General features: G+C 48.0%; 1 protein-coding gene across 2 annotated transcripts in view; it reads left to right on the top strand.

Moving 5' to 3' along the window:
* Positions 1 to 16,904, top strand: part of CA12 (carbonic anhydrase 12) — a 60,858-nt gene extending 43,954 nt beyond the window's left edge. Inside the window, exons 5-11 of one of the 2 annotated variants that reach the window (XM_029237865.1) lie at positions 2,396 to 2,491; positions 3,330 to 3,393; positions 3,620 to 3,777; positions 5,123 to 5,252; positions 14,202 to 14,234; positions 15,101 to 15,188; positions 15,953 to 16,904. In XM_029237865.1, coding sequence (XP_029093698.1) covers positions 2,396 to 2,491; positions 3,330 to 3,393; positions 3,620 to 3,777; positions 5,123 to 5,252; positions 14,202 to 14,234; positions 15,101 to 15,188; positions 15,953 to 16,025 — 642 coding nt within the window. In that variant the 3' untranslated portion in view covers positions 16,026 to 16,904. The remainder of the gene's footprint in view (positions 1 to 2,395; positions 2,492 to 3,329; positions 3,394 to 3,619; positions 3,778 to 5,122; positions 5,253 to 14,201; positions 14,235 to 15,100; positions 15,189 to 15,952) is intronic. The other variant, XM_029237864.1, reaches the window with a different exon arrangement.
* The last annotated feature ends 9,007 nt before the right edge of the window (positions 16,905 to 25,911 follow it).

Genomic DNA, 25,911 nt, shown 5'->3' with positions numbered 1-25,911 from the left:
GCAGTCATGGTATTGGCTGGGCTACAGTTATCTGAAAGCTTGACTGGGGCTGAAGGATCTGCTTCCAAAATGGCTCATATGGTGGACAAGTTGATGCTGGCTATTGGCAGGAGGCTTCAGTCCCTTGCTACGTGAACCTGTTCATAGAGTTGCTTGGGTGTCCTTATGACATGACAGCTGGCTTTCTCTACCGTGAGTGATCCAAGTGTGAGCAAGGCGAAAGCCACAATGCCTTTTATGACGTGGTCTCAGAAGTCATATATTATCACTTCCACCTTACATGATTTATTAGAAGCAAGACATTTAGTCAATGCCACACCTGAGGGGAGAGGAATTAGGCTCTACTTTCTGAAGAACGAGTCAAATAATTTGTGGATATATTTTAACACATCACATAAGGCAAGAGAGAACAGACAAAGAGCAGAGCAGGCTTGCTGGTAGACCTAAGACAAACTTCATTTCCTGTATAAAGCTGATGACAAGCAATACAAACTATTCCCCTTTTGCCAACTGCCAAGAGGTCCAGCTATAACCCTTTAGAATGGGCTAGAGCAGCCTCTGGCAGGAAACGAGGGATTATCTGAGATTTTTAGGAACACTTTCACTCTACAAATATCTATCCACCTGTTTTCTGAAGGCTGGAATTGTTTTAATATTGAGGCAAAAGCCACATCTGGAGAGAAGAGACAACAAAGAAAATGACAATTGAAACAAACACCAATGCAGCTGAAAATGGAAATATTTACTAACCAATTGGTGGGGAGTCTCAGATCACAGACTTAACCTTGTCATGTAGGGGGAGGATGACAGATTCCAAGAGAATCAGGAGAAAGGACTGTGAAATAAAATGGAGTCACTTACGTCAAGGGGTTTTAAAATGGAGCTAGGAGGCCATTAAGGAGGTGAACCTTATGCACGTCCTCACCAGCGGGAACCATGAACTTCTGAACTGGGCCAAACCACCAATACTCCATGGACTCTGCAAGAGCACCTGCAACTTGTCACATTAACGAACTTTTCCCTCCCTCTAGTAACAGCCTTAGTATTCAACCATGTTTAGCCAAGACTAGCTTCTGCCTCCAACTTGAAAATTACAAAATTCTTTGTAATGCAAACCTCCCTTCTTTGCCTTTAAAAGCCCCTTTTACTCCCTAGCAGGACACTGTTTGGGAAGCTACCCAAATCTGTGTGCCCCAAATCGCATTCTTTGATCCAAATGAACATTTTTTTTTGCTTAAGAAAAAAAAAAATCAGGTTAAACATTGTCAGAGCTTGTCATAATAATGTCTTAATGCTTACCTAGTCTGTTTCTTTTTAATTTTTTAAGACTTTTTTTTTTTTAAGAGCATTTTAGGTTCACAGCAAAATGCAGAGGAAGATACAGAGATTTCTCATATACTCTTTGCCCTCACACGTGCATAGCCTCCCTCATTATCAACATCACTCATCAGAGTTTACCTAGACTTTTTTTTTTTGCGCTACGCGGGCCTCTCACTGTTGTGGCCTCTCCTGTTGCGAAGCACAGGCTCCGGATGCGCAGGCTCAGCGGCCACGGCTCACGGGCCCAGCCGCTCCATGGCATGTGGGATCTTCCCGGACTGGGGCACGAACCCGTGTCCCCTGCATCGGCAGGCGGACTCTCAACCACTGCGCCACCAGGGAAGCCCTACCTAGACCTTTTAAACCCAACATTTCTCAAAAACTTCTCTTTTCCTCACTTTAATAATGATAAGCAATTTCTGCTTTGAAAAAAAATGAGTTTAGAATGGTATTTTGGGGTCTACATTCATGGAGTAGCATTTTTGTTTCATGGTCTCTTAAAATATAGTTGATAAAACCTGTATAAAAGTCATGTTGTGATTGTCTCCACCTGAGAGATAAATGCATGTCCTGCTCTGGGTACAAGTATGATTAAGTTACAGTTGGAGGTTTACTGCCCCGGCCCCCAGATTAAATGCAGAGTGGCCGGGCTTAGGCTGGGCAAGCCACATGGGACCATTTTGCCCCAGGCTCCAGAATAAGTAGGAAAAATCAGAAGGGAGAAGTGCTCCAAAGTATCCAAGCTTTTTCACAGCTAGTATAAAAGCCAATTTGTTCATTCATTCATTCAAAATCTATTGTGTACCTGGTACTTTTCAAGCACCGTTATCAGACACTGGGATACCATGAGTGAATAAGATGGACAGACTGGCCTGGTGGAGTTTGCAGTCTAGAGGACTGAGAGAAAAGGGAACACTGGGGTGGCCATGAGGCAAGGGTCTGGGAGGCCGAATCTAGCTGGGGATGGGGGTGGTCTGTCCCTCCCATTGGATTCCAGTCTCCTGCAAAACTGAAAGCTTCCCATGGGACCCTATCCCCTGATAGACAGCAACTCATCTCCCCTCTCCCACTGCAGCTGCATATGGTCTATTATAACTCGGACCTGTACCCCAATGCCAGCATCGCCAGTGACAAGCCAGAAGGCCTCGCGGTCCTAGCTGTTCTCATAGAGGTAAGAGATGTTGAGACGTATTTTACATGAAATTTGATGTCAGGATGACTTCAGACTTGGCATTTGGTTCCATGCACACCTGTCTGTTCCGTTTCGGCTGTGTCTTGACTCTAGAGCAGGGGCTATTTCCCCACAGGGTTCCTGCTCTCTTGGCCTGGAGGCAGCCCTTTCTGTGGCTGGACAGCAGGAATGGGCATGTCCTAGGTGACACTGGAAAGATGAGTCCTAGTCTCCAGCCCTACTGCATAATCAAGGAATTGCCAAGTTGGACAGGGCCTGTCGGGGGTGGGGAATCATTCACTGCTGCCCCATCACATGCCTGATACAATTTCCAGCATCCAAGCTCCATCCTTTATAGGAACCCCAGCATAAGTTCTTTCCTTAATCCCAGAACATGGGAACATCTCCTGATTTGCTTGCATTTTCCCCCCTAAGGAGACAGCACGTATGTCGTTTCTCAACATACTTACTTGCCTGACTTGGCTTGCATGAACTCAAGCTCCCTTCAGTTCTGGTTAGAGAACATGCTATTTGTGGCCGTTAAGCTCGCAGCCAGATAATCAGGAGCACAAGCTCTACCTGTTGCTCTGGGACACCCCAGCCCCAGTGCCTTGAGCTGGAAATAGGATGTCCTGAGATGCAAGAGGGCAGGACCATTCCGCCAACCCCCTAACAGCCTAGTGATGCATCATGACTGTCCTAGTAAAGTGCATCCTTTGGGGAGGATCTCAGCAGTGGTGATTACACACCCTCAGCAGAGCCCTTCCATTACAATTGTCAAGCCAAGCTCAGCCTATTGAATTCTGTCCCTGTTCAACCTGCCCCATCTCTATTGCAGATGGGCTCCTTCAATCCATCATATGACAAGATCTTCAGTCACCTTAAAGATGTAAAGTACAAAGGTGAGAGGTCCTTGGATGCGTATTCACCCTCTGTTGGAGAAGAGTGTATTCACCCTTGTGTGATCTGAAGAAGAACCCATGCAGGGGGCCGGGTACTGTCTGTGACCAAGTCCTAGGATCAGGTGGCTCAGAATGGGGCTAGTTCACCTTCCTAGTCTCTCATATGCTCAGCTGCACCTCTGCCTTGGGGAGCAAGTTGACATCATCCCCCAACACGTCTCTCCAGGCCAAGAAGTGTCCATTCCGGGTTTCAGCATCGAAGAGCTGCTGCCGAAGAGGCCTGAGGAGTACTACCGCTACCGAGGGTCCCTGACCACACCTCCCTGCTACCCGACCGTGCTCTGGACGGTTTTCCGGAACCCTGTGGAAATTTCCCAGCAGCAGGTAACTGTCGTGCTCTTTCTTGTCAGAGAGCACGTAGTACCTCGGACCCTACCACCACCCATATCATAATCAACGACTTAATTTCCTCACTTAGAGTTTCACTGGCAGCTATTCAAAACCTCTCCAAATATCACAGGGGCTTGGAAGCACTTCAGAAATTACAGGCTGAGCTTCAAAAGTGGAGCTATCAAGTCAAGTGGGGAAAATGAATCTGTCTCCACAGTTCTTTAAATAAGAGCTGTTAAGCTGCGTTTCCTAATATATCCTTCAGTGGATAGTGTCTACCTCCCAGGCAGGAAAGAGCATGGCTACTTTACAGGGGCAGAATAAAGACAGGATCAGGTTAGACTGTTTAACAAAGCCGAGGGGATGGGGATTACAGCAATGAGGATCTCTGCCCTCAAGAAGTTCACAGTCTAGTGTAAAACTGGGGGACGGAGTCCTTGGGAATCATCTCTAACCCTCTCATTTCTTAGGTGATGAAAGCAAGGGTTAGAGAGTTGAGGAAACTTGGGGATCACCAGCTGGTTAGTGACAGAGCTAAGACCCAAAGATAGAGCTGAGTTCCAGGTCACTGCCGGTGTCTCTACCCTGCAGCTGAGTTTCATCAGTCGGAAGTATGGCTGCCCAGGAGACGGGGCCAGGGGGCCGCTGCACACTGGCTCACGGCCCCCACCCGCTTCATGAGCCAGCACAGCTCTCACTGCTGCTCCTTCCTTTCTACTATGAGCTATTGATCTGAGTAACCTCAATAAATGGCAGCAAGTAGGCTGACGGGAATAAAGACGTGATGAATCAAGAGATAAAATGCTCAGAAAGGCAGTAATATGTCCTAACCCAGAAACTGCCTTGGAAACAGTTACATGATCTATATGGGTGTATGAAAATACCATGGAACTAGAAGTCAGATGACCTGTGAGACTCTTGCCTCCCTCTTTTGGTTCCTCTTGATGGGACCATCAGACTAAGGCCCAGGCCCCTCTGATTCAGAGCTGGGTCCTGAATGAGGCTCAGGAGAGGAATGCAGTCTCCGTGGGAGGCTGAGGAACCCCTCACCACCCCAGGTTTCCCTCCCTGCAGGGCAGATTTCAGGCTCAATCAGGAGCTGACAGCATGAACCCTTCCGGCAGCCCCGGGAGGTGGGAAGACAGTGGGAAGACACACGGGCTCGCCGAGCCCCATCACTCAGACACGCGCAGGGGAGGGGCAGCTTCTGGCTTCCCCACTGCTTTCTCAAGGGTCTCCTGCCAGGCCTCGGAGGTGAGATCTGGTGGTCCTTTCCCTCGAGGTCAGGCAAGGGGGCGTCACTCTGCCCGTGGGGTGTGTTTCTGCTCTTCCCCCGTAGCTGACGGATTTGGAGACAGCCCTGTACTGCACACGGGTGGAGGACCCGTCCCCTAGAGAGATGATCCACAACTTCCGGCAGGTCCAGAAATTTGATGAGAGGCTGGTGTACGTCTCCTTCCGACATGAAGGTGAGGAGATGCAGTGTGTGGCGGGTGTGGTGCCGAGATGTCTGTTTTGTATGAAATCGGGTGCCTGCTCTTGGGCACTGTCACTGATACCCTTAGGAGATGGGTTAAGAGCACCCTGGCTGCCAAGGGAACCAGATGCGTGAGGAGCTACCGTGTGTGGGTTTACTGAGGTCTCCCTCCACTGACCTTGACTTCCCTGAGCCTTGGTAGAGAAGCGCGAGCCAGACCCTCCAGGCGCGTGGACCGGAACAATCATTAAGTCTGGGAGTCTCCCACAGATGGGGAAGAGAGGATGTTCTGGGGGCCTCTCTGCCCTGAAGAACTACCTACCCCTTCTCCTAAGATACATGATAGGGCCCTTTTCATGAGATCAAACCTTCTAACTTCTTACAGGCTTTCTTGGCATCAAGGCCCATCTTTGGCCTTGCCAGGTGATTCCTGGCACCACCAGCACCACCAAGGTCCAGGGATGCTCCTTTGTAAGGTTTTAGAAAATGGGCATAACCCAAATCCGAGCCACAGGCAGCTCATGGTCCAATGTAGCAGGGCCCGTTAGACAAGAAAGTAGCTTCAGAACTGCCTTTTGTCTCATCTCCTTGAAGCTTGCACAGGCATCCGAGATCTATACGGAATGAAGCTTAGTAGTTCGGTTTCTTCCTGAGCTATGGAAGCTCAGTTCTTCCTTTTAAATCCGTAACCATAACCTCCCAGATGGACAGTTAACATCTTGACTTGCACGGTATCTACATCAAGACAGCTGGAAGCTGGGGGCCCGGGGAAAGGGGTGAGGGGCCCACACTCTTCAAATCGCTAAGTTCACTTTCTCACATCGCCTGTGGCCAAGCTGGGCCAAGGGTTCATATTTAAGGAGGACCATTAACCCACCTGTCAGAGAATCAGCTCTCCTCGTCTCACATGGGGCACCTTGTTCTGTTGTTGCTCCTTTCGTAGTGTGTGAGATTGTAACTGTCACCTGCTAAGCTTGGTGGACCACAGGAAGATTGGATTTCAAGGCCCTTGCCAGAAAGCTTTAGAAACATGCCCTTCTGCCCTGACCCACACATATGGTCAGAATTACGTCCTTCTCTGTCAGTTACTTAATCAAGAACTGCCCAAGAATTTATCTTTTGTGCTCTCCTCTCCAGATGTCACTAGTTAAGGTCATCTCCCTCTTTCCACCAGTTTCTTGGTCTGCAAACTGAATCTATAAACAATGGCCCCTCCTGAAAATTGAGGGTGTCCATGATGGTAACTATACCAACTCCTTTTCCAGGAAATACCTCAAATGCATAGAATTATCCCCTGGTGTTCCATTCTGGATATAACATTCTCTTTTCCTATTTTTCTAAATGAAGTATATAGTAGTCAAGGGTTAAACGGAAATACTTCAACTCTTAAATAAAATAAAACTCCTCCTGGAGATAAGGGACTCTGCCCACATAGATCAGGTAGAATTTGCCTTGTGATTCAAGGATAATAGTCAGCTCTGTTCTCTGTGCTAAGTCTCTACAAGTCACCAGGGATGGTGTGACAGATACTCCTCAACAGTCAGTAGACCCAGGTTCAAGGCCTCACCTTGTTTCCTCCTGGCTATATGACGCAGGCAAATCATGTCCCTTCTTTGGCCTTGGTTTCCTCAGCCATAAAATGATGGGTTGGACTAGGTGAGTTAACGTCCTTTCGGTGCTAACATGTTCTGATTCTAAGTGGACACTAACAACTGTCCATCCTGACTTTACGTTGCAGGGACAGTGTGTGAGGGCAGTTACAGAGAAACAGAAGAAAGCATGCAGGAACTTGACATCCAAAAGTAACCCCCACGTGTACAATGAACTGTAGCCTCGGGGATAATTAGCCATCTTCTTAGACCAGTTCAGGTCTAAGCTGGCGCCTGTAGAGCAGGCAGTGCAGTCAGGCTGGTAACAGAGCGCTTCAGTAGACCCTCCCAGTCTGGCTGGGGGAGCTTGAGGGGCCTCTAAGCAGAAGCCCCCAGACCGGCTCCAGCTCAGGACGTGGAGATCACAGCCCAAATGCAGCTCTGCCGCTGCCCCTCCAGCATGGCTTACCCAGAGCTGCTGCTTCCAAAGGCTGGGCTGGGCTTTCTCCCTCAAGTAAGAATCCGTGGCAGTCTAAGGCAAACCTGTTCATTTGAAGGCTGATTATAGAAACTTGGCCAGAATTCTCCCTTTCCCCTCATTTCCCAAAGACTCGGGCAGCAAATGGGGCTGTCCCCTAAGAAACAAGGATAAGGCAGCCCCAAAGGAGTGAAGCCCCAAACCTCATCCTCCCAGGGGCGCCTGCAATTCACAAGGGCCTTCTCACACCAACGTGGCGCGGGTCTCAGACTGTAACATGTCCTTTCAGGTTGATGGGGTAAGCTTGTTTGTCAGTGGGAACCTTGAGCAATTTGGACTCAATTGTTTGCAGGCTCTTCCACTGAGGCATGTCTGTAATTAGGGGCTGGTTTAATTCAGGGTCTTCTCTGAAAGTTAACAGGAACTATGGGGTTGGAAAATGAAAACTCTGGAGTTTTCTGCCAGGAAAAAAGTAATGTTAAGGAAATCCTTTATGAAAGAAAGTGCACGGACCTGGAGAGGGGGATCTGAGGTTTAACCAAATTGGAACAACTGGGACTGAATCACTTAACCGGACGCTGTATTTTCTTCAACTGTTTTAGAAAAGGAACACAGAGCTTGGTTTCTGTCCTTAGGAGGTGTAGAGTCTATGACGGCCCTAGGGCAGGGTTTCTCAGCCTTGGCATCAGCACGTCAACGCTGACACGTGGGGCTGGATAATTCTCACTGTGAGGGCTGGCCTTTGCACTGCAGGATGTTTAGCAGTGTCCTTGAACTCTACCCTCTAGATGCCAGCAGCATCCCCACCTTGTGACAGCCAAAACATCTCTAGACATTGTCAAGTGTCTCTGGGGGAGGAGGGGCAAAGTTGCCCCTGATTGAGAACCGCTGCCCTATGGATTGTACAATGACTCTCCTAGGCCCAGAACTTTTTTTCCCACTCCTATCACAGGATTCTAGGGTTTTATTTCACATGCCCTGGTCTTTATTCTATTCTATCCCTGTTTCCCATCTTCCTTTAGGATTTGAGTAGGTACTCTTCTGGTATAATTGGGTAGGGCCAAGGCTAACAGAAGTAGACGAGAGAGAACTATTCACCCTTCAAAGAAGCATACCAATTCCTTCACCAGGGGTCCAGGTGCCTCTGAGGTAGCAACTTTCTTCAGAATGCCCTCATCATTCTGTTCCTTCCCTTTCATATGATTTTTTTTTTTTTCTCTCGTGTATGTTGTTTCTTGTTGCCTTTGGTTAAAATGCCCTGTCCTTGTGGAGAGATGAAAGTCACGCCAGGCACTTTTTTTCAGCTCTTAAAAAGTGCCTCTTCCAAGTGGCACAAATGGAAGTCTTGAGCTGAAGAGAGGAAACAAGACTCACGTCCTCCAGGTGGGGTCTTGGAGAGGAGGAACACATCCTGGGAGCAGTCCAGATCTCGTAGGAGTCAGCTGCCCGATGTGAGGAAGGAGAAAGACAGTAGAGGCACATCTATATAGTTCAGGGGCCCGATTCTCGGTTCCCTAAAGTTGACCTCTTCCCAGCCAAAGACACCCACACTGGGTCCAGATGAAAAAGGGTAATAAAGCCCAAATGCCAATGTTATCAAGTTCTATTTTCAACATGTCAGGGCAAGGAAAACTTGAAGGCCAAGAGGAAGCCAGAAAGTTTCTATAATCGTGTCTTCAGTGCGCTTGCTCTGAGCGAGTGCATGTCACATGCCTCAGAGCCTGGAGCCAGCTGAGGCGACACTTAGACAAGGACGCTGGGCAGTCGAGGGGTAGGGCTTTCCCCCTCAGCAGAGCTGTGGAGTAGCCTGATTAGTATCTGCTTGACCCTGAGGGACCTGGGTAGTTTCATAAAATGTTTAAAAAAGAGAGAGAAAAAACCTTACAAAGCTAAGATGCCTAATTATCTAATTTTTTGAGACTAGAATGTATGCTTTGTGGTTATTGACCTTGTCAACTTTCTAAAAGTCCCTATTTATAAATAAACTCTATTAGATGGAAAAAGATTAATTCTTCCAAAGGATCCAAGTGAAAGACCAGAGGAGTACCCCTTAAAATCGCCTACCCTGGATACAGGGTCTGAATAGTCAGGAATGATCGTCAAATGTGCTAAGAAGTGGAGTCCTAGTCACACCTAATGCAGTTCAACACACCGCGTGTTACTGAGCACGCCCCACGTTAGCCACTGCGGGGAACAGAAAAGCCCACCAGGGATGTTCTCTTGCTCCCAGCAATAAGCCTCTGGGCCGAACAGCGGGAGAAGGGGTCAGGCGGAAAGCTGATCCTTCCAGCATGTCTCCCCTGCTCCCATCCTGCCCTGCGGGGCCTCCTTCAACATGGCAGGTGCTTTCATGTGTGCACGCTATTGACTTTTGCACACACGAGTCCCTTTGTCTGGGATGCCCCTCACCTCTTCCACCAGGAAAAATTTTCAAGACCCAACTCCAACCATATCCTGCCAAAGTCTTCCCCATGCCCCTGAGGGTGACTTACAGTCTCCTACTTCAGTGCAGCTGAACTTGTTCATCTGTGTTATAGTTTTTAGCACACCACAGGGTAATTATGTATTACCACGCAGAAAAAAAAAAAAGAAAAAACATGGCTGTTACCCACACACCACGAGTCCCTTAAAGCAGGGGCTGTGGGCGTCTTACTAGCCTTTTGTGCCTGGCACCGTGCCTGGTGCTCATTACAAGTCTGAAGGAATAGAGCCGACCCGTCTCCCTTCCCCTCTCCCCACCAGTGTCTTCTCTGCAGAACGATCTAAACAGAAGCCTGACTGGTTGTCAAGTTTTAGTTTTATGAAGTTTTATTTTGCTTTGTTATCAATTTGCCAACAGCATTCAAATCAATCTATTTGTTGAGGAAAACGTAAAGATCAGAACATAGCTGTCAAGTGTTAAAGGTCCGGGATGGGATGGGGGTGCTGAGGGAGGCCGTCAGGCCTTCTGTCATCTGGCCTGACAGGGGTAAGAGCCCCGGTCCCACCACCTGTCATTCCTGCAGCACAAACAGCCTGGCCCCCAAAGGGAACTGAGAGCATGAAGCACCAGGGCTGCATAATAACCCTCGCCCACCGTTCCAGGGTTTAGGCCCCCTCAGAGCAGCACGGCTCTCTCTTCTGGGCCTGCATTCCTGCAATCTGGAAGGCAAAGCCCTCAGGCCCTAGCACGGTCATAGAAAACCAGTTCCCACATGTAATCTGGCGGCATCTTTTGGGCAGACTTATTTGTAGAAATTATTTCTTCAACAGGGTTCCACAGTGTTAAGAAAAACTCCAGTAAAATATGTCCTCTTAAGGTAGTTACGCTCTGTGGTTACGGAGGGCATCTTCCTTGCTTTTCTTACCAAAGCATCATCCAAAGAGAGGACCAGCATTTCAGTTACTTGAGTCTGTGACTTGTATTAAGCATAGTAACAAGAGTTTTACCATCTGAAACTGGATTTTATATATTTAAACTCTCAAATCCCTGCTAAACCAAAACTCTCCCTGCCTCTTTTATAAGACTGGAGGCTGCTAAAGATATACACCTATATGTATACGTGTCTAATCACTGTGGAACATGTCACCTACTAAAACAGTCCATACTTTAAAATAATACACTGAAAGGAAAAGGATTGTATTCCTTTTTTTCAAAACTCTGTTTGAATAAACAGAACTGCAAATCAACCTAGAAAATGCTAGACTTGTTTCAGGAACTGCAAGCTGTGTAAATAAGGTGCTTGTTCCTCCTGCTGGACTTTTCTGGGTGTGCACCTGAGGCTTCAGAAGACCTCAGACGCAGTTAGCCAGCATCCCTCGGGTCCAGCAAGACGCCCGTGGAAGACGCAGCACCTGAGCCAGCCAGACAGGTAGCAGTGCCCCGTGGCGAGCAGCTTGCTCATCTTCTCAGGGGCCTGTACCTTCCCGGGTGAGGCATGTGGTACTGGCGTTCTTCTCTATCTGTGTGATTTCCTTCTGTGCGTCGTACTGCCCACCTTCTGCTGACCCTGACTTGCACCGGAGCCTTGTATGGAGAGCAGGCAGCTCTCCCACGTCTGTGTGGCACGTGCCCTCGTACCTGCCAGCTCAGGGGCCCCGGCGTTGCGTTCTCACCCCGTGCCTCTCGTGGGCCGTCTCTGTCAACCAGCCTGTCTCGTTTCTCCTGTCTGGCCCACTGTGCTTCCGTGGGAACTCCCTGTCTCATCTGCCATTCAGAAACCATTTCTGTGTTTAACCTGCAAGTGAATCTTTGCCCCTCCCTGCACCATCTTTGATGCCTGTTCTCTGCAACAGCCCAGAGGCGCTGCGGGGATGCAGGCTTCGGCTTCTCTCTCTGGGCACTAATTCTCTAGTCGCCCCAACAGGTCTCCTGATGCCTTTTGTGACCTCCCCTCTCCCTTTAGTTAGCAGATGCTCTGGCATCTGCCTCCAGTGGGACCCAAGCCCTGCGCTTTATCCAGCTCAGCAGAGGAGCTCTGCTCCTTGATGCTTGGTGCTGTCTCACCTGGCAGGAGATAGCATCCCAACGTCATCTTCCTGCCCTGGGGCTCCTGGCGGGTAGAATCCCCACGAGGTGCCGCCCTCGCTGCCATTCCTCTTCCCAAGGGGCTTGTGCTCTTCGCTTGCCCAGTCAAGCCGCTTTGTTTTTTGCTGCATCAAACACTGGTCCGTAAAGCATCTGTTCCAGTCTCTGGGGACTTCCTTGTCTTCATACCTGCTTGGTCTTGTTTCATTGTTTCCAAGGAGAGGCAACTTAGGCCCTAAGAAGTCGTCATCCAGGAGCAAGGAACCCACATTAGAGCCCTGGATTAAATTAGGCTGTTGTTTATAGGGCCTAATACAGCCAAGGACACTGCTCAGTGACACAGGAAAGCCAGACTCTCCCTCCAGATCAGCCACCCAGCTGCGCCACGTGCGCATGAGGAAAGTCTCAAGCCTGGGGCCTTGCTTCCAAGCCTTCACTCCGCCCCCTAAGCCCATGGCCTGAGGGCACCTCCTCCAGCCCCAGAGCGGGGCTGTCAGTTGTCTGGGGGCCTGTGTGGCTCTCAGGATGTTTGAGGTGACTGTGAAAGCGACGACTTTAGAAACCTGGACGGCTTAACCAAGTGGTTAGGCTTACTAGTAATAGTCTTATGTGGCAAGAACTAGTTTAGTACAAGCATCTGGAGCTTTAGGAACAAAAAAAAAAAAGTGTATTTCATCAAAAAGGCTTGGAAAAGAAATCACGACTAGTTGGGTTTTTCTTCAGTGGTTGTTGTTTTTAAGATCCTAGAGGCCTTGGTTACCTCTAGGTACCTTAAAAAACAAAACAAAACAAAACAAATTATAGTGTGCAGAGGCCACAGGCCATGCAGGGAACAGAACATTTGCTGTACAAACACTTGATGCTTTCCCCAGGGGGAGACTCACGTCCTGAGAATCTCCCCAAGCCACAGACTGGTCCCTGTGTTCAGGGCAGGGAATCAAGCGAGGGGAGCCACGCTCTCTGCCACCTGGGAGGCCGTGGGCTGCCAGTGGTGGCCGGCAACAGCCAAGAGAACAGGCCACCCTGCCCTTTGTGGACGGCTTCTATCCATACCTGCCCTGCTTATCCTTTCAACAGTCTGGGGCCACCCGGGAAGCCAGACCAGGGACAAATAGGGCCCAGCCGTGGACCAGGGAGGCTACTGGCTCAATATTAGACTGTGAAGGAAGACAGTAGGGAAAGAACTTGGGGCTGATGGCCCCAGGGGAATCAGCCAGACTGGGCCCAGATGGCAGGAGAAGGGGCTGAGCAAAACCTCACCCTGCAGTCTCAGGTCTGGTTCCCCAGGGTATCAAGTGCCCCAAAGGGAGGTGGTCCCTGGCCCTCTGCCTGCATCTCACACTTGATCGGGACTCTCCCAGGGTCTCCGTCGCCATGGTGGGCTCTATGGGTACAGGCTCTCCTGAGTGTCTGGCTGGGTGGCCACCATCTGCACAACTCTGGCTTCCAGTGTGAACTGGAACAACCCCCCATCCTCTCCCCCGCACCACAAGCTAGAAGTTTCTACTGAGATCAGAAAACCACCAGACAGGCAGGTGTGTGTAAGCAGAGACTTTCTTTAGATGGAGAATCTGACTGGAAGAATGAGTAGTTCTGAGAACCTGGAAGCAGCTGGGCTCACCTGGGGGCTCTGTGACTGGGCTCCTCTGTGTTACTCGAGAGGACAGGCTCACTCAGGGCCCTCTCCAGAGAGGTTCCTAGCAGGCTGACCATGGGATTTCACCTTAGATCACTGGGCACTATTTCAGCCCCACTGAGGACCCCACTAACTCACCCCATTCATCTCCAACAATAACTTGCTGAAGAAGCCACGCTCCTCTGTCTCCATGTAGCAGGGAAGAGAGGCTGGTATGGTGGAGGGGCTTCTCCAGTTTGTCCACCGGGGCCAAAGCAAAAATAGAACCAAACCATGACAACAGTACTGGACGGGGATGGGTGGACAAGGCTGGTGACAGGTTCCAACCAAGCTCTGCTGGCCCCAGCCAGCTAGAACCTGGCAGCTTCCTTGCTGAGGAAGAGAGGTAGGTGCCAGAGAAGCAGATGACAGCCCACCAAGGTAGACTCTGATTCTTACCCTTCCTCACCTTCCAAGTTGGCCATATTGTATCAAAAACTGAAGTCTTAGCCACACAAAGAGACTGCTGTGATTAAAGGAGCATCAGAGGGAGGGATCACGGTGCGAATTCCCTGGGTGGGCAATTCCCTCTACCCCATCAGGCACCTCAGCCAAGAGTGAACATCCCCAGGAGGGCTGCATCAGCCCGGTACCTCCACCCAAACAAAAGGTAGAGCTTTGCTCAACACACTGGTCAAATATGCCAGGGTTTGACTCGGTTAATTTCTGGTCTTTTCCTCTCCCCTTTGAAGGGCCAGACCCTACCTACACAGGACCGAGTCTGGGTATGTGGCCAACCGGCCGTGCATGCTGCAGCTGGGTGATCACTGTGATTCTCGGTGTGATCTGGGCCTGTGATTCTTCAAGCCCATCCTCTCTGCTTCTCTGTGCTATCACTCTGACTCCTGACCCCCTCCTCAGCGTGTGTCTTACCCTCAAGTCACTCTCTGATTCAAAGATGAGCTGCCAATCAAATGCTCCCCTAATGAACGACCTAATCACTTTACAGCACGTGTACATTCAAAAAGCCTATCCAAGACCTTCTGTTTGCCAGGATGGGAAGCCATTGCCTAAAAACTAGGCCTAAGCCCAGTATGGAGGTTGGGTGACCAGCCAGTTGACCTTGGCAATGGGCCCTGGTTGTTTTGGACTGCTTAGCACTGTGTAATGGAACTTGGGGCCAAAGCTGATAAAGAGGCATCTCAAGGGGCCTTAAATCCAGCAAGCAAAAACGGAATAAGTTCTTATTCTGTAGCCCAGGGTTTCTCAAAGTGTGGTTCATGGACCACATACATCAGCAACAGCTAGAGGTGTTTGGTTAAAATGCAGATTCCTGGGCCTAACTCTAGATTGAATCAGTCTCTGAGGGTTGGGCTCAAAAAAAGTCTACATTAGACACAAGCTCTTCAGGTGATGCTGGTGCAAGTTTGAGAACCCCTGCTGGAGAATCGCTACAATTTGCAAATGGCCCCCTGTGAGTACTCCAGCCAACCCTGCTAGGCCAAAGACCAGAACCTAAGAACAGAGATGGGGAAATTACACCTTTCTGTGGGTGATTCTGCAGCTGTCACTTGACTGCGCACACATGTGCTACGGGGATGACATGAAGGGGAAGGGAGGATTGTAATGAGTGTGCACTACCCCTCAACAGGCATCGCCCTTTTCGTGGCCCTGGCTGGCGTTCTGGGCATCTGTATTGTCCTGGCAGTATCCATTTGGCTTTTCAGAAGGAAGAAGAGGTGAGCTGATTTGGGCCCAAGATGGGAGTGGGTGGCTTTGTGTCCATGAGGATTGATCTGTTCGGGAAGGCAGCCTGCAGAACAAAGAGCCCTGTCACCTGTACCAACACTTATCCTTGGTTGGTTTGGGAGTGCCATTTCCCAAACACCACTGATCCAGTGAGACACTGGATGCTGGTGGTTCAAGAGTCATTGCGCTCAGAGTTGGAGGTGGTTCTGCCAGCTTTGCTGCCCCTGCTAAGACCTTGGACAAGCCTCTTGATTTGGAAGGGAGGTCCCATTTACCTACACACAAGCACCAAGACTGTCTTCTTTCTAAGATCTTGACATCCGGTTTTTCTTCCCTGAACCCAGAAGGAAACTGAGGGAAATTGTTTGATTTCTTACTCACGTTGATGCCCTTTGCTTGTGTTTTTATTGTCATGGTTAGTTTTTCCTAAAACCTAATTTATTTTTCCTGCTATGAAAAAAAGAGGTTGTCAGAAACCCTGTAGGAATCAGAGATTTGAAGCAGGGTGGTAATGAGACCTTCATCAAAACGCAGGTCTAAGTATTGTCAAGCGTTAAAAGAGAACAGTTGAACAATGAACAGGTTCCCTTTTGGTTAATGCTTTATTGGGGGGCGTTTCCTCCCAAGACCAACAGAACTGGAGAAAGGTCTCCAAGGGAGGAATCTGACTTGCCTCATTCCATAGCTGAGTTAGGCTGCTCTTGCCTCTCTTTCCACTTTGACTAACAACACTCATGTGTCCTTGCTGTTCCAGCAGCAAAAAAGTTGCCAACAAAGGAGTCATCTACAAACCGGCCGTCAAGCAGGATGCTGAGGCCCATGCCTGAGGCCCTGGCATGCCCAGGCATGTCCAAGGAAGGACCTGGCTTTGGACACAACCTGCTGTGGCTCCCTGGACACTTGAAATACCTGGGGGTTCTCTGGAGTTCCACCCACAAGCACCCCAGACCCTTGGGGGACCCCACCATCCTGATGCCATGCCACCCCCAGTGGGAGCGTGGATGGGGAGAGCTTGCCTAGGAGGTAGGAAATCTGAGCTGTCTGCTTCGTGAGTGTGAGACCATGAAGTGGTCCGGATTCGGGGAGCACAAACCACGTCGCCCGCTGCAGGCTGTTAATGGTTAGAAAACACTCTCATCCAGGGCTTCACTTGAATGTGGTTTCCAGTGTCCTGGGAATTCTGCTTTTTGTCCATGCTTTCAGACCAGAACACGGACTCTCTCTGCACTCAGACTTAGGCTCTGCTCTTGAGACTGTTTCCTTCCTCAGGGAAGGGCTTGTTGTCTGCTTTCCTTCTGCTATGACAAAACCTTTAGTCTGACCTTACAGCTGGGGGGACGGGGGTAACAGGAAGGGTCAAGGTGTCCGAGACAAAAAGAAAACAAGAGATATTCTTTGTAATATAGTAGAGGCATTTTCCAAGTCCTGCCCTTTGTTTGCTTGTTTTTTTCTTTGTCTATTTAACTTCTTTATTGGAGTATAATTGCTTTACAATTGAATCAGACGCACTGAATGGACCTCAGAGAGAGAGAAGACACGTAAGATCTGGAAGAGTCTCACTTTGGAACGAGAACTGGAATCAGAAGTTGCTTGTCAAGCCCTAAGTGTGAGGACAGAATATTAAGCCCGACCCAACCTCCTGTCAGGGGTGTCGTTATGTTTCATACTTTACGGATTTTATAAATAATTGGGCTATTCCTTGAAAATGTGTTGTTGCCTTCTCTCTCCTTGAGGAGACGTGAACTCTGAGATGACCTAAGCTGCTTTTGTGTCTAAAGGAAACAGAAGCAAAATGGTTGAAGGGCTTTGTCTCTCCTGCCCAAATTTTATCTCTACCACCTTTGCGGTCTGTGTCCCTACTGTCAACCTGGAATTGGGACCTACCAACTTCTCTGACTTGGAAGAAGATATCGAGCCATGGCTGAGTTAAAGGATATTTTCAAACTATGAAAGCAGGAAGTTATCTGTGCAGGGGCTGGCAGCATGGTATTCAGGGACCAGAAATAATGGAATGTTACAGAGATCCTTCATGGTCTTCCCTCCAAGTGACAAAGACAGTTTCTGGGATGACGTAACTCCTTTATTCTCCGCCCTCCGATGTAAGAGCCCAGCAGAGACCAGTTAGTTCCATGCCTGAGAAGGAGGCCCCCACCACCAACCTCTCCTGGCTGACACCTTGCAGTTCACAGAGAATCTTCTGATTCCCACTCTCATTTTGACAGCATGAGATGTCCTCCTGAAGCATAGGTTTCTTTAGATCGCCTTTTTCCCTCTCCTCCTCCCTTGACTGAGAAGTCTTCTCTCTTCTCTACTGTCTTAACTTTTTGTAGTGATGGCAAGCCCTATGTCTTTGTAGCTTGTTTGCTAGGCGGAGTTACACGTGGAGACTCGGGTGTGTGTGTGTGTGTGTGTGTGTGTGTGTGTGTGTGAGCGCGTGCACACGTGTGCATGAGACCTCTGACCGCCCTGGAGCCAGGGGTGGCATCCGGCCTTGCCATTAGCACACCAGCCTGATGCTGATCAAATGACAGCAGCGACAGCCCTCAGGGCTGAGCAGTGGGAATCAGACGATGCTTTCTTGGCCTCGTCCCAAAGTTGCCAATCAGAAACCAATAAAAACCACTCCACAACTGTGAGGCTGTCTTTCAAAGAGCTCTCTACAGCTTTTAGGGACAGATTTTGTGAGAGCACAGAGAGAGCATCGTACCTGGCACAATGGCTGTTCATAAAAAGGGAGTTATCGGGGAGGTGAAAACAGTGACAGTTTTCCTGCCCTCTCCCTCCTCAGCACAGCCTGGGCTCTTGGCCCTCTTGGCTCAGACGAAACAAAGCCAGGGAGAGGGCTCCTAGGATCAACACTGTCACCCTCCTCGCTACTCCGTGTGGGACTCCTGAGGACCCAGCCCTGCAGCTGGGAAAGCTTTCCTCAGGTTCTCACTCATTCCCTGACACTGGCTGCCTCTACAGGAAAGCGCTGCTGAAGCTTCTCTGCTTCCCACTGACCCCTGGGAGGGCCCAGGTGCTGTGCTGGGTGCATGGTAGGTGAAGGTAACAAAGACGAGGCCCCGGCTGGGGCAGGGACACAGGGAAGGCCCTGGCTTCTTTGCCCCTCACGAAGGGGAGGTCTTCAGTCTCTTTGCTCTATTTTGTTAGTGTCAAATGGTAAAAACCTATACTTAGTTCCTTAATAAACATTCTAGGACTTTGCTGCATTGACTATTAATCCCATTTTAGGTTCCACCTTAAATTCTTTTCCCCTTCACTCAACTCTCTAAATTTTCATTGAAAATATTTGATCTATATTTAGATTTCATAAAAATTTACCTTTGAAAGAGCATATTCACGTACCCAAGTTGCTCCAAACACAAAGTTTTCCAAATAACTGAATTATCAGCCTTTAAATTTATTAAAATAAAATAAAATAAATGGAGTTTCTCAGATTCAGTAGCCACATTCAAAGTACTCAGCACCTACGCGTGGCCAGTGGCCAGTGTAGCCACTGTGCAGATGTGGAACCCTAACCTCCTTTGACATATCCTTTGGAAGGGTTAAACCTAGATGACTTTCACACAAAATAAACCCTAGAAGAAAGCTCTGGAAGGTGAGGATGGGGGACAGGATACAGAGATGGGGGAATCCAGAGAGGGTGGATATGGAGGATGGGAGAAAAGAGGGCATACGGAAAATCAGGCCCAAGGGAGGCAGGCCAGCAGCCCTTAGGCGTGGCTCCCCTTATCCTTGCACCCCTTCCCCTCGCCCCTTCCAGGGGTCCCCAGCCCTCCCTGCCCTGGCCACACACCCTTCAGCCACGCCCTGGGGTCCAGGTGCTCAGCAGCGACCCGGTCTAGGGCGTCCTTGCCTTTGTGGGAGCTCCCGCTGCGGGCATGAGGGTGCCTGGTTAACTTCCGGGGACCTCGCTGCAGGACCCTGGCCAGGTGCCAGGTGCCACCTGCCCCCTGTGCCCCCAACACCCCCCCCAATCTCCTCGGAGTCTGAACATTCCTGCGCCGGACAATGCGGTGCGAACACATTCTCTACTGGAACCTGCCATCCTGAAGGGGGCGAACGCCTGAAACCCGAGTCTCTTGACTTGTTAGCTGTGCTCTGTCCCTCACGTTAGAAGGAGTCACCATCCTTCGAGATGTGGGGAGAAGCTCGAGACCCACTTACAGGAGGAAATGAGACCTCCCGGGCCACCTGCCGGGCAGCAGAGGTGCCTCCTGGGCAGCGGGTACCATTTTGGCGTCACCATGCATATCCACATTGGACACGGCGGGCAGGCACGCCTGGCCCTACGTGGTCCTCTGGCTGGGATTCAACTGCCGCAGGGTGTAGGGGAAAGGTGCGAGGCCGAGACAACACTGCAGGGGAGGGTCCCTCTGCCCCACCCATATGCCCTTTCACTATAGAATGGCGGCAGAAACAAGGGCCAAAGTGCTCTGTGGTATGGAATTATTCACCAAAAAAAAATTATTGCAGGTCAGCATATCATCATGACTGCAGGTCAACCGAGGATTCAGTAACGCCTCCCGCTTGTAATACCCTTGACTGTTTCGATGCACCTTCACACCTTTATGCGACAACCCAGGGAAAGAGGGAGCACTGCCCCTATATCTTATAAGTGGAAAACGAAACAAGGGCTGGAGCTCTGGGCTGAGCCAAGGCCACACAGCTCCCGCAGTGCTCTGATCTCCAGCGGCAGTGCAGGGTCCGCCCTCCACAGCTCTGGTGCCACGGAAACACCTTCTTGTAATAGAATTTGCCATACGCTTATCATAATCACGCCACAACGTCATAAAACCCCACAGGATAAAGGCCCTAAAGGCATTTGTGCCAACAATTTCTGGAAAATCAACGACAACCTCCCGCCTCCAATCTGCTTCATAACATTAAACTCTGCCATCTGCTCAGGAAAAGTCTGAGCAAGTTCTGCCAACTACCAGCAGACAAAGGAGTCAGCTTAACTCCTGGGATGTTACCCTCACCTCTAATTCAGCGAACCAAATTCCCAGGGACACGTGCACTTAACTTTCTCTCTTCCTGAAGCTGAACTGGAGACAAGGAATAAATACACAAATATAAACACACACATAAAAATTCCATTTGTATAAAATTCTTAAAAATGCCAACTAAACTACAGTGACAGAAAGCAGATCAGCGGTTGCCTGGGGATGAGGCGGTGGCTGAAGAGATTACAAAGGGGTATGGAAAATTGTTGAGGTGACGGATTTGTACATTATCTTGCTTGTGGTGATGGTTTCTCTACATATGTCAAAACGGCTGAAATTTTATACTTTAAATAGGTGTCATTTATCTTACATTAATTATACCTCAATAAAGAAGAAGATGACACACTGTTGAAGAGGGGGAAGATGGCAGAAGAGTAAGACGCAGAGATCACCTTCCTCCCCACAGATACACCAGAAATACATCTACACGTGGAACAACTCCTACAGAACACCTACTGAACGCTGGCAGAAGACCTCAGACCTCCCAAAAGGCAAGAAACCCCCCACGTACCTGGGTAGGGCAAAAGAAAAAAGAATAAACAGAGACAAAAGAATAGGGACGGGACCTGCACCAATGGGAGGGAGCCGTGAAGGAGGAAAGGTTTCCACACATTAGAAGCCCCTTCGCGGGCGGAGACTGTGGGTGACGGAGGGGGGAAGCTTCGGAGAAAAGAGAAGAGTGCAGCAACAGGGGTGCAGCGGGCAAAGCAGAGAGATTTCCGCACAGAGGATCGGTGCCGACCGGCACTCACCAGCCTGAGAGGCTTGTCTGCTCACCCGCCGGGGCGGGCGGGGTGGGGAGCTGAGGCCCGGGCTTCGGTCAGAGCGCAGGGAGACGGCTGGTGGCATGAACACAGCCTGAAGGGGTTAGTGCACCACGGCTAGCCCGGAGGGAGTCCGGGGAAAAGTCTGGACCTGCCGAAGAGGCAAGAGACTTCTTCTTCCCTCTTTGTATCCTGGTGCGTGAGGAGAGGGGATTAAGAGCGCTGCTTAAAGGAGCTCCAGAGACGGGCGCGAGCTGCGGCTAACAGCGCGGACCCCAGAGACAGGCATGAGATGCTAAGGCTGCTGCTGCCGCGACCAAGAAGCCTGTGTGCGAGCACAGGTCACTATCCACACCTCCCTTCCGGGGAGGCTGTGCAGCCCGCCACTGCCAGGGTCCCGGGATCCAGGGACAACTCCCCCGGGAGAACGCACGACGCGGCTCATGCTGGTGAAACGTCACGCCGGCCTCTGCCACCACAGGCTCGCCCCGCACTCCGTGCCCCTCCCTCCCCCTGGCCTGAGTGAGCCAGAGCCCCCGAATCAGCGGCTCCTTTAACCCCGTCCTGTCTGAGCGAAGAACAGACGCCCTCCGGCGACCTACACGCAGAGACTGGGCCAGATCCAAAGCTGAACCCTGGGAGCTGTGCAAACAAAGAAGAGAAAGGGAAATCTCTCCCAGCAGCCTCAGGAGCCTCAGGACGGATAGGGTTCTATCCGTCCGTTTTTTGTTTGTTTGTTTGTTTTTACAAGGCTCTTGGTGCTGTAGCCAGGAGTCAGTGCTGTGCCTCTGAGGTGGAAGAGCCAACTTCAGGACACTGGTCCACAAGAGACCTCCCAGCTCCATGTAATATCAAACGGTGAAAATCTCCCAGAGATCTCCATCTCAACACCAGCACCCAGCTTCACTCAACGACCAGCAAGCTACAGTGCTGGACACCCTATGCCAAACAACTAGCAAGACAGGAACACAGCCCCACCCATTAGCAGAGAGGCTGCCTAAAATCATAATAAGGCCACAGACACCCCAAAACACACCACCAGATGTGGACCTGCCCACCAGAAACACAAGATCCAGCCTCATCCACCAGAACACAGGCACTAGTCCCCTCCACCAGGAAGCCTACACAACCCACTGAAACAACTTTAGCCACTGGGGACAGACACCAAAAACAACAGGAACTACGAACCTGCAGCCTGCAAAAAGGAGACCCCAAACACAGTAAGATAAGCAAAATGAGAAGACAGAAAAACACACCGCAGGTGAAGGAGCAAGATAAAAACCCACCAGACCTAACAAATGAAGAGGAAACAGGCAGTCTACCTGGAAAAGAATTCAGAATAATGCTAATAAAGATGATCCAAAATCTTGGAAATAGAATAGAGAAAATACAAGAAACATTTAACAAGGACCTAGAAGAACTAAAGATGAAACAAGCAATGATGAACAACACAATAAATGAAATTAAAAGCACTCTAGAAGGGATCAATAGCAGAATAACTAAGGCAGAAGAACGGATAAGTGACCTGGAAGATAAAAGAGTGGAAATAACTACTGCAGAGCAGAATAAAGAAAAATGAATGAAAAGAACTGAGGACAGTCTCAGAGACCTCTGGGACAACATTAAACGCACCAACATTCGAATTACAGGGGTTCCAGAAGAAAATGAGAAAAAGAAAGGGACTGAGAAAATATTTGAAGAGATTACAGTTGAAAACTTCCCTAATATGGGAAAGAAAATAGTTAATCAAGCCCAGGAAGGACAGAGAGTCCCATACAGGATAAATCCAAGGAGAAACATGCCAAGACACATATTAATCAAACTGTCAAAAATTAAATACAAAGAAAACATATTAAAAGCAGCAAGGGAAAAACAACAAATAACACACAAGGGAATCCCCATAAGGTTAACAGCTGATCTTTCAGCAGAAACTCTGCAAGCCAAAAGGGACTGGCAGGACATATTTAAAGTGATGAAGGAGAAAAACCTACAACCAAGATTACTCTACCCAGCAAGGATCTCATTCAGATTTGATGGAGAAATTAAAACCTTTACAGACAAGCAAAAGCTGAGAGAGTTCAGCACCACCAAACCAGCTTTACAACAAATGCTAAAGGATCTTCTCTAGGCAAGAAACACAAGAGAAGGAAAAGACCTATAATAACAAAACCCAAAACAATTAAGAAAATGGGAATAGGAACATACATATCAATAATCACCTTAAATGTAAATGGATTAAATGCTCCCACCAAAAGACACAGACTGGCTGAATGGATACAAAAACAAGACCCATATATATGCTGTCTACAAGAGACCCACTTCAGACCTAGGGACACATACAGACTGAAAGTGAGGGGATGGAAAAAGATATTCCATGCAAATGGAAACCAAAAGAAAGCTGGAGTAGCAATTCTCATATCAGACAAAACAGACTTTAAAATAAAGACTATTAGAAGAGACAAAGAAGGACACTACATAATGATCAAGGGATCGATCCAAGAAGAAGATATAACAATTGTAAATATTTATGCACCCAACATAGGAGCACCTCAATACATAAGGCAAATACTAAAAGCCATAAAAGGGGAAATTGACAGTAACACATTCATAGTAGGGGACTTTAACACCCCACTTTCACCAATGGACAGATCATCCAAAGTGAAAATAAATAAGGAAACACAAGCTTTAAATGATACATTAAACAAGAGGGACTTAATTGATATTTATAGGACATTCCATCCAAAAACAACAGAATACACATTTTTCTCAAGTGCTCATGGAACATTCTCCAGGATAGTTCATATCTTGGGTTACAGATCAAGCCTTGGTAAATTTAAGAGAATTGAAATTGTATCAAGTATCTTTTCCGACCACAACACTATGAAACTAGATATCAATTACAGGAAAAGATCTGTAAAAAATACAAACACATGGAGGCTAAACAATACACTACTTAATAACGAAGTGATCACTGAGGAAGTCAAAGAGAAAATCAAAAAATACCTAAAAACAAATGACAATGGAGACATGACAACCAAAAACCTACGGGATGCAGCAAAAGCAGTTCTAAGAGGAAAGTTTATAGCAATACAATCCTACCTTAAGAAACAGGAAACATCTCGAATAAACAACCTAACCTTGCACCTAAAGCAATTAGAGAAAGAAGAACAAAAAAACCCCAAAGTTAGCAGAAGGAAAGAAATCATAAAGATCAGATCAGAAATAAATGAAAAAGAAAAGAAGGAAACGATAGCAAAGCTCAATAAAACTAAAAGCTGGTTCTTTGAGAAGATAAACAAAATTGATAAACCATTAGTCAGACTCATCAAGAAAAAAAGGGAGAAGACTCAAATCAATAGAATTAGAAATGAAAAAGGAGAAGTAACAACTGACACTGCAGAAATACAAAAGATCATGAGAGATTACTACAATCAACTCTATGCCAATAAAATGGACACCCTGGAAGAAATGGACAAATTCTTAGAAATGCACAACCTGCCAAGACTGAATCAGGAAGAAATAGAAAATATGAACAGACCAATCACAAGCACTGAAAATGAAACTGTGGTTAAAAATCTTCCAACAAACAAAAGCCCAGGACCAGATGGCTTCACAGGTGAATTCTATCAAACATTTAGAGAAGAGCTAACACCTATCCTTCTCAAACTCTTCCAAAATATAGCAGAGGGAGGAACACTCCCAAACTCATTCTACGAGGCCACCATCACCTTGATACCAAAACCAGACAAGGATGTCACAAAGAAAGAAAACTACAGGCCAATATCACTGATGAACATAGATGCAAAAATTCTCAACAAAATACTAGCAAACAGAATCCAACAACACATTAAAAGGATCATATACCATGATCAAGTGGGGTTTATTCCAGGAATGCAAGGATTCTTCAATATATGCAAATCAATCAACGTGATACACCATATTAACAAATTGAAGGAGAAAAACCATACGGTCATCTCAATAGATGCAGAGAAAGCTTTTGACAAAATTCAACACCCATTTATGATAAAAACCCTCCAGAAAGTAGGCATAGAGGGAACTTTCCTCAACATAATAAAGGCCATATATGACAAACCCACGGCCAACATCGTCCTCAATAGTGAAAAACTGAAAGCATTCCCACTAAGATCAGAAGCAAGACAAGGTTGCCCCACTCTCACCACTCTTATTCAACATAGTTTTGGAAGTTATAGCCACAGCAATCAGAGAAGAAAAGGAAATAAAAGGAATCCAAATTGGAAATGAAGAAGTAAAGCTGTCACTGTTTGCAGATGACATGATACTATACATAGAGAATCCTAAAGATGCTACCAGAAAACTACTAGAGCTAATCAATAAATTTGGTAAAGTAGCAGGATACAAAATTAATGTAGAGAAATCTCTGGCATTCCTATATACTAATGATGAAAAATTTGAAAGTGAAATCAAGAAAACACTCCCATTTACCACTGCAACAAAAAGAATAAAGTATCTAGGAATAAACCTACCTAAGGAGACAAAAGACCTGTATGCAGAAAATTATAAGACACTGATGAAAGAAATTAAAGATGATACAAATAGATGGAGAGATATACCATGTTCTTGGATTGGAAGACTCAACATTGTGAAAATGACTCTACTACCCAAAGCAATCTACAGATTCAATGCAATCCCTATCAAACTACCACTGGCAATTTTCACAGAACTAGAACAAAAAATTTCACAATTTGTATGGGAACACAAAAGACCCCGAATAGCCAAAGCAATCTTGAGAACGAAAAACGGAGCTGGAGGAATCAGGCTCCCTGAATTCAGACTATACTACAAAGCTACAGTAATCAAGACAGTATGGTACTGGCACAAAAACAGAAATATAGATCAATGGAACAGGATAGAAAGCCCAGAGATAAACCCACGCACATATGGTCACCTTATCTTTGATA

Source organism: Monodon monoceros, unplaced genomic scaffold, assembly GCF_005190385.1.
Source record: "Monodon monoceros isolate NGI ecotype Baffin Bay Population unplaced genomic scaffold, NGI_Narwhal_1 Super_Scaffold_21, whole genome shotgun sequence".
Taxonomy (NCBI): Eukaryota; Metazoa; Chordata; class Mammalia; order Artiodactyla; family Monodontidae; genus Monodon; species Monodon monoceros.
Note: the sequence above shows the minus strand (reverse complement) of the source record. Positions and strands in the feature narration are given on the sequence as shown.